This window comes from Salmo salar, chromosome 02 (genome assembly GCF_965601325.2).
Source record: "Salmo salar chromosome 02, fSalSal1, whole genome shotgun sequence".
NCBI classification, from domain to species: Eukaryota; Metazoa; Chordata; class Actinopteri; order Salmoniformes; family Salmonidae; genus Salmo; species Salmo salar.
Window position 1 is genome coordinate 21,842,832 of NC_138292.1, and position 17,498 is coordinate 21,860,329.

The 17,498-nt window shown below is 44.6% G+C and overlaps 1 protein-coding gene across 1 annotated transcript; it reads right to left on the reverse strand.

Annotated features, from left to right (window-relative positions):
• Positions 1-1,009: 1,009 nt before the first annotated feature.
• Positions 1,010-13,781, reverse strand: LOC106576934 (voltage-dependent calcium channel gamma-6 subunit). The gene is made up of 5 exons (XM_014154477.3): positions 13,627-13,781; positions 9,242-9,982; positions 4,143-4,217; positions 3,640-3,777; positions 1,010-2,551 (listed from the first exon to the last, which is right to left on the reverse strand). Exons 2-5 carry the CDS (start codon positions 9,615-9,617, stop codon positions 2,328-2,330), a joined length of 813 nt encoding a protein of 270 aa, XP_014009952.3. The 5' UTR covers positions 9,618-9,982; positions 13,627-13,781; the 3' UTR covers positions 1,010-2,327.
• Positions 13,782-17,498: the final 3,717 nt, after the last annotated feature.

A 17,498-nucleotide genomic window follows, 5' to 3' on the forward strand; every position in this document is an offset into this window, starting at 1 on the left:
GAAAAAATAGAAAAAGTGAGAGTTGGCGGGAATGACAGATAGAGACTTGACACAACTTTAGACCCAAGGTATGAAAACATTTATTTGCACTATACAGTGCACTATCCTGTTAATGATAAGAGCGTCTGCTAAATGACGTAAATGTAATGTAAATGTGAATGTGACCACAATATTTTATTTATTTACTTTATTTAAACAGGAATTTTTGTATTATTATTTTTTTTATTTAACTAGGCAAGTCAGTTAAGAACAAATTCTTATTTACAATGACGGCCTACACCGGCCAAACCCAGACGACGCTGGGCCAATTTTGCACCGCCCTATGGGACTCCCAATCACGGCTGGTTGTGATACAGCCTGGCAAAGAGGTGGTGATACTACATTTGTCAGCCAAAATCTCCAATTTCACACTCTGAGGTTCACTTACACCTGGTACAAGCCAGCAGTGCTTCTATTGCTCTCGTCAAAGAGGCTGTGCAGAACCATTAAACAGCTATATATACTTTCTGAACACCGTGTAATGTGTCAGCACTGGTTTCAGTTTCTGCTCACTGGAGGGCTAGAGTGTGTGTGTGTTGGTGGTCTCTGTACCCCCCTTGGACAATTAGGGTAGAGGGTGTCCAAAAGAAATGGAACCGACATGGAAGGAGGTTCTAGGACCCTTCTGACCTAGTACACCACCTCTGGGCCAATGGGGTGAGGGCAACAGAGGTGGGGGGTTTGGGAAGGGGAGCTCCCCGAGAGACAGGAGAGAAAGTGGGGTTGGGAGAGGTGGGGGTGCAGGTGCACGTGGGGGTAAGGGTGAGGGTAGGGGTGAGGTACATAGTTTACATTCATGGATAAGGTTTCTCAACCTCTGCAGTGCAACTGGGATGAGCAATGTACTAATTTTAGAGAGAGAGAGAGAGAGAGAGAGGGAGTTGGGGGGTTGGTACGTCTGTTGGTAAGGGTTAAAAAATGGGTTGCATTTAAGTTAGAAGGGAGAAAAGGACTTGTAGACAAGACAAAGTAGGAGAAGTCTATTTATTTCAAAAGCAAACCCAGTGAGACATACTTATGATCATAGAACCATTTAGGCACAATATGCATTTCCCCAAACAAACATGTAGGTAGAGAAAGACAAGGTGGGCTTTATTATGACAAATAAAACACGTGATGAAAAAAGGGTTTGAATAAGCTAAAAACACCCTCCAAGCTTGAACAGCTTGAACACCCTCCAAGCTACAGTGTGCAGGTATAAATAAAATATAAACACATATTTTATATACAGAGCTGTGCTTGTAAAGTGAGTCTATACAATACACTGTGAAATATAAATCTGTATCTTCCATACATACATTAAATCATTCACACATTCTTATGTAAAAACAGCATTCATTTATGTGGACAATGTGTAGATAATAAATATTTAGTAAATTGCTTAGATAATATATTATTTCTAGGTATTAAGTGTAAGGCGTCATAATCATTCATAATAGATTAATAGTGACAACCTGCAAGGCATTTCATGTAGCAGGGATGGCTGTGCCACTTCAAGAAAAATATAAAATATCTCCTCCCTTAGCAACGGTAGTGACCTACCCATAGAGCCCCCACCCCCCCCCCCCCCCCCATGTGTGATTTAATAGGCTAAGTAACACTGTCAATAAGTAATGGTTAGTACATAGTACATAGTACATAGTACAGACAGAATGCTGCACCCCACTGCTGGGTCTTTATCTACAACTACATTGTGGTTGACGTTGTGTTTAAAGAACTAGTTCAATAACTAAATGACATATTGGTTTCCTTACCCTGTTAGCAGTCAATGGACAAGTTAAGACAGCAATCCATGCTTTGGTTTTGTTTAACCCAGCATTACCCCCCTGGTAAAGACTGGGTTCTGCTTAGAAACATTGCTTGTTCTTTGGTAGGTCATCAGAAACTTCTAAAAGCTATAGGTTGGTCATGATGCCAAAAAGTGGGGAAGTTGTGGTCTACGTAGTGTTTCCTGGTAAGGTCGCAGGCTTTAGGGCAGGCTTGTACAGTTCTAGGCAGTTAGTGAGCATCATTGTTATTGCATTAAGTAAACACTGTGTAGACCTACAAGTTAGTCAGTCTTTCAGTCTAGTTTGACAATATAACTGACAATATAAACAGGGGTCTCCAACTCAACTCCTGGATGGCATCAGTGTCTACTGGCTGTAGTTGTTCTAATCAGTGTCTGATTTATACCTGACAACTAAAGCCTGCAACCAAATCCCCCGAGGACTGGAGTTTGATTGCGATCCTGATATAAAACTCAATTTATTTCCCCCCCAGTAATGTGCTTTTGGGCCTCCCATGTGCTAGGTAGTGCTGCTGTTGCATTGAGGCAGACATTTCTCCCAGGAGCTGTAGGGGAGGGAGAGGATCAGGAAAAGGATCCCCCCCACGATGAGGATGGCCCCAGCGAAGCCCACACAGGCCACGGACCAGGAGAGCTCGTGGTGGAGCGGTATGGAGTGGTCAGATGACAACAGGGCCAGCACTGACTGGTGAAACACCAGTATAGACAGCAGGACCAGTAGACCTGAGGGAGGGAGGGAGGAAGTGGGGATGGGGAATGGATGTGGAGGGAGGGAGAGAAGGAGTAGAGGTGAGACGGAGAGGAGGTATGAGGGGAGAGAGAGCTATACGAATTGATGGAAAGTGGTGTTAAGGGAAAAGCATACAAAGTTATAAAATCCATGTACACAAACAAGTATGCGGTTAAAATTGGCAGAAAACACACATTTCTTTCCACAGGGCCGTGGGGTGAGACAGGGATGCAGCTTAAGCTAGACCCTCTTCAACATATATATCAATGAATTGGCGAGGGCACTAGAACAGTCTGCAGCACCCGGCCTCACCCTACTAGAATCTGAAGTCAAATGTCTACTGTTTGCTGATTATCTGGTGCTTCTGTCCCCAACCAAATCATGAGAAAACAAAAAGATAATTACTTGACACATTGGAAAGAATTAACAAAAAAACTGAGCAAACTAGAATGCTATTTGGCCCTAAACAGAGAGTACACAGTGGCAGAATACCTGACCACTGTGACTGACCCAAATTAAGGAAATCTTTGACTGTGTACAGACTCAGTGAGCATAGCCTTGCTATTGAGAAAGGCCGCCGTAGGCAGACCTGGCTCTGAAGAGAAGACAGGCAATGTGCACACTGCCCACAATATGAGATGGAAACTGAGCTGCACTTCCTAACCTCCTGCCAAATGTATGACAATAATAGAGACACATATTTCCCTCAGATTACACAGATCCACAAAGAATTCGAAAACAAATCCAATTTTGATTAACTCCCATATCTATTGGGTGAAATACCACAGTGTGCCATCACAGCAGCACTATTTGTGACCTGTTGCCACAAGCAAAGGGCAACCAGTGAAGAACAAACACCATTGTAAATACAACCCATATTTATGTGTATTAATTTTCCATTTTGTACTTTGCACATAATTACAACACTGTATATAGACATAATATGACATTTGAAATATCTTTATTCTTTTGGAACTTTTGAGAGTTTAGTGTACATTTTTGATTGTTTATTTCCCTACAGGGGGGTCTAAGTCTACACACAGAATAGTGGCTGCTCTCTTTGTAGTCTACTTCCCCTTACCTGATAGGATGAAGCAGAAGGAGGCGGGCTTGAGGAAGAAGGGCACTCCTTTACTGAGGGACATGGTGATACAGATAGCCCCCATCACCATCATAGATAGAGCTATCATCGCTAGGATAGCAGCCGCTATGTTCAGGTCTGGGAGAGAGAGGGGGGAGACAGAATGAGAGGAGGAGGAGAGAGGGATGGAGAGGAAGTGAATAGAGGGAGAAGTGGTTAGAGAAAGAGTGAAGAGGTGTTGGAGAGGTAGACAGGGGAGAATGAGGGAGGGCAGAGTTACACCTCAGTGAGTATTGTGCATCTGAGAGTGACGCCACAGGGGATAAATACAGCACAGTGAGAAAGAGAGAGAGGGGGAGAGGGAGAGAAAGAGAGAGAGATAAAGAGAGAGAGGGGGAGAGGGAGAGAAAGAGAGAGAAAGAGAGAGAGGGGGAGAGGGAGAGAAAGAGAGAGAGGAAGAGAAGGAGGAGGAGGCGGAAGCGAGACTTAAGATGCCGACTTACTCTTGTGGGTCGTCTTCTTAAATATGACAGCGTTGTCTCCATTGGTGAAGAATTTGAAGTAAGTGCAGTTAGATTCTGAGAAGAGAAACAGAGAGGGAACATCACACACACACAGTATATTGCTGGTCCCTGTGCATCCATCCCCTCTGTCCTCCTAGGCATGAAGACCTATTTTATCTGTTGTGTAGCGGCAGCACCATGAAAAACACTGCTCACTGCTCTACGCAGTCCCACATCCACAGCACATCCACAGCACATCCACAGCACATCCACCGCACATCCACAGCACATCCGCAGCACATATGGTGCCACGAGAGAGAAGGGTGATGGAAGAGAGGGAGAAGGAGAGATAGAAAGAGGGGGCAGGTGGAGGGGGAGGAGAGAAAGCAAGACATTTTAAGGAGGAAGACACAGAGAAGGAGAGAACGCAGAGAGCATGAGAAAGAGGGGGAAGGAGTGATAGAGTGGGCAGACGGAGGGAGGGGTGAGAACAAAGAGAAAGAGGGAGACAGATGAGAGGGAGGTGAACGAGATGAAGGAAGGAAAAGAGAGAAGATTACGGGGGCTTGGTTAATACTGCATTAGACAGACACTCTTCTTCTCTCTGTCTTATATATATATATATATATATACATTCTTAAAATAAAGTGGTGATCCTAACTGACCTAAGACAGGGAATTTCTACTAGGACTAAATGTCATGAATTGTTTAACTGAGTTTAAATGTATTTGGCTAAGGTGTATGTAAACTTCTGACTTTAACTGTATATTCTCTCATCTTCTGCTGCTCTTCCTCTCTCTCTCTGTCAATATATTCTCTCATCCTCTGCTGATCTTCCTCTCTCTCTCTGTCAATATATTCTCTCATCCTCTGCTGATCTTCCTCTCTCTGTCTTTATATACTGTTGAAGTCGGAAGTTTACATACACCTTAGTCAAATACATTTAAACTCAGTTTCACAATTCTTAACATTTAATCCTAGTTAAAATTCCCTGTCTAAGGTCAGTTAGGATCACCACTTTATTTTAAGAATGTGAAATGTCAGAATAATAGAAGAGAGAATGGTTAATTTCAGCTTTCATTTCTTTCATCACATTCCCAGTGGGTGAGAAGTTTACATTCACTCTATTATTTGGGAGCATTGCCTTTAATTTGTTTAACTTGGGTCAAACGTTTCGGGTAGCCTTCCACAAGCTCCCCACAATAAGTTGGGTGAATTTTGGCCCATTCCTCCTGACAGAGCTGATGTAACTGAGTCAGGTTTGTAGGCCTCCTTGCTCGCACACGCTTTTTCAGTTCTGCCCTCAAATTTTCTATAGGATTGAGGTCAGGGCTTTGTGATGGCCACGCCAATACCTTTACTTTGTTGTCCTTAAGCCAGTTTGACACAACTTTGGAAGTATGCTTGTCCATTTGGAAGACCCATTTGCGACCAAGCATTAACTTCCTGACTGATGTCTTGAGATGTTACTTCAATATATCCACATAATTTTCCATCCTCATGTACCATCTATTTTGCGAAGTGCACCAGTCCCTCCTGCAGCAAAGCACCCCACAACATGATGCTGCCACCCCCGTGCTTCATGGTTGGGATGGTGTTCTTCGGCTTGCGAGCATCCTTCTTTTTCCTCCAAACATAACGATGGTCATTATGGCCAAACAGTTCTATTTTTGTTTCATCAGACCAGAGGACATTTCTCCAAAAAGTACGATCTTTGTCCCTATGTGCAGTTGCAAACCGTAGTCTGGCTTTTTTATGGCGGTTTCTTCCTTGCAGTGGTTTCTTCCTTGCTGCGCGGCCATTCAGGTTATGTCGATATAGGACTCGTTTTTGTTGACATAGGAGTCGTCTTACTGTGGATATAGATACTTTCGGACCTGTTTCCTCCAGCATCTTCACAAGGTCCTTTGCTGTTGTTCTGGGATTGATTTGCACTTTTCGCACCAAAGTACGTTCATCTCTAGGAGACAGAACGCGTCTCCTTCCTGAGTGGTATGACGGCTGCGTGGTCCTATGGTGTTTATACTTGCGTACGTTTGTTTGTACAGATGAACGTGGTACCTTCAGGCATTTGGAAATTGCTCCCAAGGATGAACCAGACTTGGAGGTCTACAATATTTGTAATGAGGTCTTAGCTGATATCTTTTGATTTTCCCATGATGTCAAGCAAAGAGGCACTGAGTTTGAAGGTAGGCCTTGAAATACATCCACAGGTACACCTCCAATTGACTCAAATGATGTCAATTAGATGTCAATTAGCCTATCAGAAGCTTCTAAAGCCATGACATAATTTTCTGGAATTTTCCAAGCTGTTTAAAGGCAAAGTCAACTTAGTGTATGTACACTTCTGACCCACTGGAATTGTGATACAGTGAATTATACGTGAAATAATCTGTCTAAACAATTGTTGGGAAAATTACTTATGTCATGCACAAAGTAGATGTCCTAACCGACTTGCCAAAACTATAGTTGATTAACAAGAAATTTGTGGAGTGGTTGAAAAACGAGTTTTAATGATTCCAACCTAAGTGTATGTAAACTTCTGAATGTAAACTTCTGACTTCAACTATATATTCTCTCATCCTTTGCTGCTCTTTATATATTCTATCGTCCTCTGCTGTTCTTCCTCGATCCCTGTCTGATAGTCACCCCTGCATACTCTGTGTGGTCAGAGACACAGAGGGACCCACTAACACACAGATGTTTGTTTTACTATCCATGTGGGGACCAAACAACTGATTCCCATTCAAAATCCTATTTTCCCTAACCCCAAACCCTAACCCCAAACCCTACCCCTAAACCTTAGCCTAAAATAACCTTTTTCCTTGTTTGACTTCTGGTCACCACAAGGATAGTAAAACCAAACACACAAGTACAAACATATACAGCAGACTCTCCTATCAACCTTAATGCTATTCTGTCTGCAACACTGGTGCGTTACAGGAAACCTGTATATTATGACCACAGATTTATAGTGAGATCTACCTCCCAAGCTCTCCACCTGTCTACCTGTCTAACTGCCGACCTCTCCACCTCTGAGTCAGTTAGTCAGAGGTTATAGTAATGTACAGTAGCAGTGAGTGATGTATGATGTATTAGTTGGTCTGGCACTGAAAGACAGTGACAGAGAATGACTGTGATGTTGTTTCCCAGGGACAGGCGCCAAGGGCATGTAAACATGAATGTGAAATAGAGAAGCACAGACGGAGAAACAGTTGTTTTTCTCCAAACGTGAGAAGTCCACACACACACAGCAGAGCCTGTCTGTCAGGCGCTGTGGGCCAACAGTGTTTTGACGCAAGGAGACGAGGAAGTGTCAGAATAGATACTGACTCTACTCCAACACACAGACCGTCATCGTAAACACAGATGTTTATCTGCTAGACAAGACACACAAGGTGAGTCAGACATAGATGTTTATCGACTAGACATCCAAGGTGAATCAGCCCTCTAAAATACCGGAGGTTGATAAACAATGCACCAGGTGGATATAGTGTATAATCTACATTGTAATAGATATGAACATTCATGGGATTCATCCATCCTAATAAAACAAGCTAAATCAAGACTACAAAATGAAATAAAGCCATTTTATATTTATACAATGTGAAATATATATACATCCTATTCAAAACAATACATACATCATTGCTAGTGTATCAAAGCCAACCACTGCTAGCCTGGCTGAATATCAGACTATTCTGGCAGATAAAGCACGAATACAGGAGATGGATACCTCATCCTACCGTAGGCCCTGTCTGGCCCCCTCTGTGGGACAAGTGCTTTAATACCTGCATTCATCCACCACTGGACGATCCCTACAGACAGAAACGGGTCATTCCACAGATAAGAGACTTACATGGGGGAACGTAACAGTACAGGATGGAGGAAGTGGCTGAAAATCGTATTTATTTATATATTTTTTGGAGAACATTTTATGAAAAAACACTATAATGAAGAATTCCTGCAATCAAAATATATTTTTGACTGATCATTCAATAAATGAAAATTCTAAAACTGAAAGAAATTGAAATTAAATAATAATAATAATAATCCATTGAAATATTCCAAAAGGAGAAGCTCCATCATGCAGTAAAAGGGAAGCGTCTGTCTTATATAAACACACTGAAAGGTTGGATGTTTACAAGGATACTGGAAACATCCTTTTCTGACTCACCAACGATTATAAAAATCTGATGCCTATAGCTAGATAACTAACAGACAGACCAGTAGCCACATTCAGATTCGTCAAATTCAGACTGGCTCCATTTCAAAGCAGTATTCCTTTAAGGACTCAATTTGCACATTATCTGTAGGATGACCCAGATACACATGCAGCAAAGCTGGCATACACGCCTCCTATTCACACACATTTGCATAAGCACGCTCGCGCACAGACACACACACAAAGGGCGCGCATACATACAATGTATACATGCATACACACACCCACATATTGACACGGCATTGATGTAAATTCCTGGAAGACATCCAACACATTGCTTCCACCTATCCTATGATTACAGATCATTGCAGAGGAAGGGGAGGAAGCCCTAACTAACACACACAGCACTGCAGTGCAATCAGGGGTTGGTCATGAAATCAGTGCCCCAGTTACCTCCATCGTTACCTCCATCTCTGCGGTTGTGATTTGAGGGAGTCCAGCTACGACCGGAAGAGGCTTTTCGTTACAGGTTAGGAGAGCATTTTAGCTAACCCTAACCCTTTTCCTAACCTTAACCTAAGTCTCCTAACCTGCCACATTAATTACCCTAAACTGCTGCGCAAATTCTCCTAACCTGCTCCGAAAAAAATCCCTTCCGGTCGTGGCTTTACTCCCTCTAGTCAAAACCCATTTTTACAGTGTTGTCATCAAAATGAGAACCAAAGGATATTACCAAGCCTTTCCCCAAAATCAACTCATGGCCTGCCTTAATGCGACAGACAGACAGACAGACAGACAGACAGACAGACAGACAGACAGACAGACAGACAGACAGACAGACAGACAGACAGACAGACAGACAGACAGACAGACAGACAGACAGACAGACAGACAGACAGACAGACAGACAGACAGACAGACACAGGTTCCTCACCTCCGGGCAGGTCTGCGGGGCCGCAGCTCTCTCTCTCGGGGTCGATGTCGTCCACCCACAGGGTGCGAGTACACCCCTTCCACAGGCCGTAGTGGGCTGTCTGACACGTCTGGTTGTTACTCCAGGTCTTGGGCGTGGCCAGCTCCACCCAGAACTCTGTGCCCACCCCCAGCACTGTCAGGGTCACGCCCACAATGGCCACAAAGAACGCCAGCTTGATCTTCCCCTCCTGGCTGTCACTCATCCTAGGGGTCCGCCTTGTAGCACGCCCCCCTCCCTTCACCCCTGCCAGGCCGGCCAGGCCCCCATGGGGCCCTGCTCCTACCACCCCCATACGGCCATCCTCCTCTGGCTGGACAATGTAGTTGGCCCACATGGTGACCTCTACCAGAGGCCGAGAGAGGCCGGATGGAGAGAGGAAGGGAGGGGAAAGAGGGAAGAGGACGGGAAAGAGGGTGAAGAGAGAGAAGCAGGGAAATAATTGAAGGGAAGTGAACCCCAAAAAGAAGAAAGGAAGGTTGAAGACAGGAGGAAGGTAGAGGCACAGATAACAGCAGTTCAGAGGTGGATGTGGGGATGAAGAATGGAGAACGGAGAGAACGGGAGGAGGAAAGGGGAGAGAGAGATGGACGGTTCAGTATGGGAGTAGAAAAGATGGGAGAAAGGGAGTGATGGAGAGATAGATGGAGGAGAGGACTGGGTGACGAGGAAGGATGGCATCTATTTTTTCTGGAACATCCCCTGAATATAAACAAGGAAAGAAGAAAAGAAAACAGTTAACAACGACAACACCCTCTTTGTCCCCATCCATAACAAGAGAGATGATGATTCTCTAAAAAGGGGGATCAAGTTCAGGTGGGAAAAAACACTTGACTGGGCCAACATTGATCTCTCTGTGGATAAAACTGCCAGTCTGCCAGGAGTAGAGATCCTTTGTTGCTGCCCTATGCAGCAGAGTACAAGCCAGATACAGCCGGTAGCCTAGTGGTTAAAGAACTGCCTGGATTGGAAATTCTTTGTTGCTGTCCTATACACCAGAGAGAGTATGAGCCAGATACAAGCTATTAGAGCAGACTGCTGTCAGGGTCAAGGTGAGTGTCAAATCCTCTACTAGGAACTGTGCTTGCTCTGGACCAGCCAGCCATAAGGAAAGGCTATTGTTTTCCCCCACACGCCTACCAATATCCCAGCCAGATATCCCTGGGTCAGTCCCTACAGATCCTCCTCGCAGGTTGCTATTAGTACCCTCTCTGAAAGTAATATTCTGTGTTACACTGAGTGTACAAAACATTAGGAACACTTTCTTTTGCCCTCTGAACAGCCTCAATTCGTTGGGGCAAGGACTCTACAAGGTGTCAAATGCGTTCCACAGGGATGCTGGGCCATGTTGACTCCAATGCTTCCCACAGTTGTGTCACGTTGGCTGGATGTCCTTTGGGTGGTGGACCATTCTTGATACACACAGGAAACTGTTGAGTGTGAAAAATCCAGGAGCATGCAGTTCTTGACACAAACCGGTGCACCTGGCACCTACTACCATCCCCCGTTCAAAGGTGCACATACACAGTCCATGTCTCAATTGTCTCAAGGCTAAAAATCATTCCTTAACCTGTCTCCTCCCCTTCATCTACACTGATTGAAGTGGATTTAACAAGTGGCATCAATAACGGATCATAGCTTTCACCTGGATTCACCTGGTCAGTCTATGTCATGGAAAGAGCAGGTGTTCTTAAAGTTTTGTACACTCAGTGTATATGTATCATGTATACGCAGATACCATTAATGTTTTGTGCGTGCATGTGCGTTTGCATGTGCGTGGTGTGTGTGTGTGGTGATAATTCAGCTCTGGGTGGCAATTAATGCCAAGCGCTGACAGTGGTGGTAGACAGATTGAGTGTCCCAGGGATAGGTCCCACATCAGGGGACAGGGTGGTGGAGTGAGTGTCCCAGGGATAGGTCCCACATCAGGGGACAGGGTGGTGGAGTGAGTGTCCCAGGGATAGGTCCCACATCAGGGGACAGGGTGGTGGAGTGAGTGACCTAGGGATAGGTCCCACATCAGGGGACAGGGCGGTGGAGTGAGTGTCCCAGGGATAGGTCCCAGATCAGGGGACAGGGCGGTGGAGTGAGTGAGTGTCCCAGGGATAGGTCCCACATCAGGGGACAGGGCAGTGGAGTGAGTGAGTGTCCCAGGGATTGGTCCCACATCAGGGGACAGAGTGGTGGAGTCCCAGGGACAGGTCCCAGGTTGGGGCACAGCCAGACAGACAGCAGGTGAAAAGAAAAGAGAAATACTTGATCCATTAAGTAGGTTCTCTACTATCAAACTGCAATCCTTAATCAACCCATTGACCCTACTCTTTAGGCACACAGTAAAACTGATGGAAAGTCCTCCAGCCTATAGGAGGGTAAGTTGGTATATTTTGTTTATACATACAATCCACTAACATCTACACAAGTGCCTGAGGGGTTAGGGACAAGGGTTGAGTTGGGGCAATAGGATAGGATAGGAGACAGCAGTTCAGTTTAAACGTGGGAGTTTGTGAGTTGCTTTGGATGAAAGCGTCCATTGAGTGACCATCTAAATGTGATAGAAATGTGGGGAAGGAGTGGTGAAAGGCTGTGTGGCAGTGGAGGCTGGTGGGAGGAGCTATAGGATGGCTGGAATGGAATAAAAGGACCGGAGTCAAGTGTGATTTCCATATATTTGATACCGTTCCATTAATTCCATTCCAGCCATTACAATGAGTCCGTCCCTCTATAGCTCCTCCCACCAGCCTCCACTGCTGTGTAGTAATCCATGAGGTGTGTACTCTGCTATCAGTCTATAGCTCCTCCCACCAGCCCCCACTGCTGTGTAGTAATCCATGAGGTGTGTACTCTGCTATCAGTCTATAGCTCCTCCCACCAGCCCCCACTGCTGTGTAGTAATCCATGAGGTGTGTACTCTGCTATCAGTCTATAGCTCCTCCCACCAGCCCCCACTGCTGTGTAGTAATCCATGAGGTGTGTACTCTGCTATCAGTCTATAGCTCCTCCCACCAGCCCCCACTGCTGTGTAGTAATCCATGAGGTGTGTACTCTGCTATCAGTCTATAGCTCCTCCCACCAGCCCCCACTGCTGTGTAGTAATCCATGAGGTGTGTACTCTGCTATCAGTCTATAGCTCCTCCCACCAGCCTCCACTGCTGTGTAGTAATCCATGAGGTGTGTACTCTGCTATCAGTCTATAGCTCCAAGCCAAAGTCAAACTCCTGAGAACTGTCTGCCCTTTTTAAAATGTTGCACTGGGACGTCCTTCTGACAGAGCTGGCAACCACAGTGGAAGGGATCACTTTCTGTCTGTCAAAGAGCATCATGCGCTCCCTATGGAATGTCCCACAGAACCAAAATAAAGACTATTTCATGGCATACACTATCAGAGATATGTATATCCAATGGCTAGACCGAAACTTCTCTTGCACATTAAGCAACCTATAGCTTATATCTATAGCATAAGGCATAGCGCTGAACCTAATGGAAAGTAACAAGAGCAGCTGCTGACAGTTGAATTAGGAGCTGTAGAATTACACACACTGCACATGGATGGATATCCCATTACATCACGCACTGCAAAAAGTGAAATCTAAGCAAGCCTAGATATGTTATATTGAGTGATAATTCACTTTAAAAAAAATTTTTTACTAAATTATCTAACGTCATTGCCAGATCATTTTGCTTATTTTAATAAGACGATTAAATATCTTGAAAAAATATCTTCAAATAAGATAAATTACTAGTATTTAGCCTTTTTTAGGTTAAAAGAAGCCAAATATCTGCCAATGAGGTTAGACATGTTAGCTTAGTAAGACAAGAAACACTCATTTGAAGTGAATTATCACTCTGGATAACATATTTAAGTTGCTTAGATGTCACTTTTTGCTGTGCAATGTCCATGATTTCCTAATCACGGTCAATGTAGTCAAAATAACACAGCAAACTGTTCCACAAATCAGATCAAACCTAATCGTGTGTACACATCCGTCAAAACTAAGATCAAACCTAATCGTGTGTACACATCCATCAAAACTAAGATCAAACCTAATCGTGTGTACACATCCGTCAAAACTAAGATCAAACCTAATCGTGTGTACACATCCGTCAAAACTAAGATCGACTGCAGACATGTTTCATTTCAAAAGAATCTGTCCATTACTCGTTGAGCAGTAGAACTAAAACGGCAGGCTCTAACTGCTCACACATGTTAGGAAAAAAGACATCTGTTTGTGAAAATCAGCAACACTCTCTCCTACTTAACCACCACTACTGCAAACAGCACAACATGCAGCTATAAGCACGATCTAAAGCACAGCTCCAATAACAACAAGGAGAAAAGTAAGTCTGACCTGTTTGGAATATGTTGTTCACTTCAGATTGAAAGAAGCTTGGAACTTAATAGAGGGGAGAAAGTTGGGAGTGTTGGAGAGGGAGAGAGAGGGGGTTGAAAGAGAGAAAGAGAGAGAGAGAGAGAGAAAGAAAGAGAGAGCGAGAGAGAGAGACGTTTATACCTGGTGCTAACATAGGTCCTTTGTCCTGATTGTTTACATTCTGATTGTGCTGACATTTCCAGATTTCCTGGTACCTCGCTGTATGCAAATTAACTGAGTGCTATTCTTTTACAATAATATTTATTTATTTTAAGACACACATATTGATGTCATAATTCAATGGTGCCACCTGTCAATGATTTTAGAAGGTGGGTAATTATGATTTGAATTGTTTCTCTGTCCAGATCTGTCCACACAAGACATCCAGACACAATGCATGCTTGACTACCTCCGGGGGTGGTCAGAAAGATCTGATCACAATCCGTCTTTTAATCGTCTACACCTGTCTAAAAATGTGGGCACAATCAGAATGTGGACAAGATCAGGACAGAGTATGCATGTTGTTAAAAGCAGGTATAAATGGGGCTAAAGAGAGAGAGAGGCAGAAGAGAGAGAGATAGTCAGTGTGTGTTAAGGGGGTGGGGTAAGTAAAGGATATGGAAAGAGAGAGTAAGAGGAGAGGGAGTGCTGGGTAGGTTGGTTCTGTAGTTGATTAACTGTGTCTACTGGCCTCTGCCCCTCAGAATGTGTGTTTGTGTGTATCTGGGTGCATGTTCAAACTCAACACTACATTTGTTTGAAATCTTTATGGTTTTGTCTTCTGCCATGATGTCAGGCAATGTTTGTGTGGGTAAAAACATTGTGTGTGTGTCTGTCTGTGTCTATTTAAGAAAGCCAGCTGTTAATGACATTAAGTGGTGGCAAGGGAGGGGCCTCTGTACTGTTTATATGAGTGGAGGCCAGGGTAGCACTTCACAGCAACCCATAACACACTGTTAATCAGAGAGAGAGAGAGAGAGAAAAAAAAGAGAGGCGAGGAAGAGAGAGGGAGAGAGAAAGAGAGAGGGAGAGAGAAAGAGAGAGGGAGAGGAAGAGAGAGTCAGAGCAGACAGAGCAGACAGAGAGAGAGAGAGAGAGAGAGAGAGAGCAGACAGAGAGGGATTAGGGGAGAAAGACAGAGACAAACTGCAACTGACAGAATGACAGACAGAAACACACTGGAAAAAGAGCACTACAGAGGAAAAGAAGAGGTGGAAAGTTATGGGAAAAGAAGTTGGTTGTCGAAAAAGAGAGTGTGTTGGAGAAATAGACATCAAGAGCAGTCAAGGTACAACTACATTTCATACACTTTGCTTTCCTGTAGAGCAGCAGAACCATAGTCGTTGTTCTAAAGCAGAGTAGAACCCCATTCAACGTTCTAAAGAAAATTAGAACCGTAATCACTATTCTAAAGCACAATCAGAAGCCCAGTCAGTGGTCTATAGTACAGAACCTCCCTTTAAGGAAGCAGAGTGTAGAGAGAGGTACAGCCTGGTCTCATGGAAGCTCTCCACATGATCCAGCTCCTGCTCTGCTGTACTGCTCACAGTTTGGGTTACACATGACACGTGGCACAGAGAGAGAGAGAGAGGGAGACAGACGTAGAGAAAGAGAGGAGATGAAGAGAGAGAGACGTAGAGAAAGAGATATAAACATAGAGTGAGAGACGTAGAGAAAGAGAGAGCGAGACAGACGTAGAGAAAGAGAGGAGATGAAGAGAGAGACGTAGAGAAAGAGAGGAGATAAAGAGAGACAGAGAAAGAGAGGAGATGAAGAGAGAGAGACATAGAGAAAGAGAGGAGATGAAGAGAGAGAGAGAGAGAGAGAGAGAGACATGGAGAAAGAGATATAAACATAGAGAGAGGGAGGAAGGTAGGGAGAGGGAGAGAGAGAAAGAGTGAGGGAGAGTAGCGACACAGAGAGAAAGCTAATTGAGGTAGAGGGAGAGAGAGATCGAGTGGCAGAGTAACGGGGAACTTGGCGAATGAGGTACGGGGCTGACAGGAATACCCCTCCCCCCATTCACCACTCATCTCAGTTCCTCACCACTTCCTGGGATTGCAGCATAACAACACGCTTCTTCTGTAGGTGATGATTCTTATCAGAAAGTGGACAATATGGTGGGCATATCGGCTTGATGAAGAGCCAAACATCCATTCAACTGGATTCATTTTCCTAGCACCCGGGGTGGGTGGGCAAGGGTCCAGAAACACGCAAGGCATGGGGGAAGGGGGGGCTGACAGATTTGACATAGAAATGCATTGAATTAATGTGGTATCAATCATAAAAGGTGGCCTACAGTATTTAATCTTGCCTGTGCAAATTAGCTTTCCTGTCAAAATATAATTATACTTGTGTGCTTTATTTCTTAACTTTTTTCTAGTTGCTGTAGAGTGGACTCTGGCACTGTGCCTCTGTCCTGGCTGTATGGCGTGACCTCTCCTCCCTCATATGGTCTGATAGGAAGACAGTGGTCATCTCAGGTCTTTTATAATACACGGTGTGCTGATGTGAACATCCTCAGACTCTCATATACACATCACTCCAAGTCCTGTCACCACCGGAGTGATGTATGCTCACACTCACTCACGCACACACATACACACTCATGTAAGCACGCACACCAAAACACACGCGAGAGCGCGTACACACACAACGGAACACACACACACTGCATGATGTCATCTGTAAGATATTCTATAGTTGAACTAAGGACTGCGTAGAAGAGAATCTACTGCTCTGTGATGTCATGACAAGAGAAATCTGAACCTTAAACCTATGCATTTACAAATTGTGCTCTGCTTTCACACACACATGCACAGGCACACACAGGCACACACATGCACACAGCCTCCATCCCTTGATGTAGTGTTTAGTGTTGCTCTCTCCCTCTGCTACTGCAGCGTTCCATCTTTCTGAATGAAGATCAGTGGGGAGGTGTGGTGTAGACTTCCCACTAGAGGGCAGCAGTGCATGGATATACTACTGTAGCATCAGACCTGCCTGGGCTGGGCTCCTATGGTGGGCTACTGAGGAAAGATCTCAATTGCATACTCCTCGCGTCCTCTCTCGTCTCTTTCTCAAAACCCATTGGAGGAGAAGGTCCGAGGGGCAGGACTTCTGGCTTTCTCATCCAATGGGTTTTAAGAAGGAGACGAGGAGAGAGGACATGAGGAGTATGCAATTGAGATCTTCCGAGTCTCTATACTGATTCCCATTGGAGTAGGATGAAGTTGTTCCTTTACACTGATCTAAGGAGTCTTGTTTTCCCTCTTGGGATTGGATTGGGGTGGGTAAACTGATCTTAGATTCTGTACTTTCTGGCAACATATAGCCTGGTCTGGAGGGATTGCACCATATTGCTGGCCTTCCTCAGTGGCGTGCAACGGCACAGACAGAGATGGGATGTATAGAGACATGGTTCATTATTCCCATGCCAGTGTCATGTCTGTGCTGCACTATGCATTTCAGTAGCCGTTCCATCCTGAATAAGCCCCAGGTGAGTATAGAGGGAGTACTGAAGGCTGCAGTGTCAACCTGTTTTCATGCCACTTAGGCAAGCCTCTACCCATGAATACTGCTGACCAGTCAGCTCAGGTTTATGTGTACTGTGGTTCTGAACCTGTCACCTTGACATTTCAATGGAGAAACAGTCAAAATCAGTCCCGTGTGGCTCAGTTGGTAGAGCATGGCGCTTACAATGCCAGGGTTGTGGGTTTGATTCCCATGGGGGACCAGTATGAAAATGTATGCGCTCACTACTGGAAGTCGTGGCTAAGAGAAAATGTAAACATACAAGCCAAGTCTATTTGCACTTTTAGTCAACTCCTGCTTTTCAGTGTGTATAATCA

Coding starts and splice junctions, on each gene's coding strand:
- LOC106576934 (XM_014154477.3), bottom strand. CDS start 9,617: ATGTGGGCCAACTACATTGTCCAGCCAGAGGAGGATGGCCGTATGGGG. Junction 4,218..9,241: donor CCCCGCAGACCTGCCCGGAG/GTGAGGAACCTG, acceptor TTCTCTTCTCAG/AATCTAACTGCACTTACTTC. Junction 2,552..3,639: donor CTTCTGCTTCATCCTATCAG/GTAAGGGGAAGT, acceptor TCCCTCCCTCAG/GTCTACTGGTCCTGCTGTCT.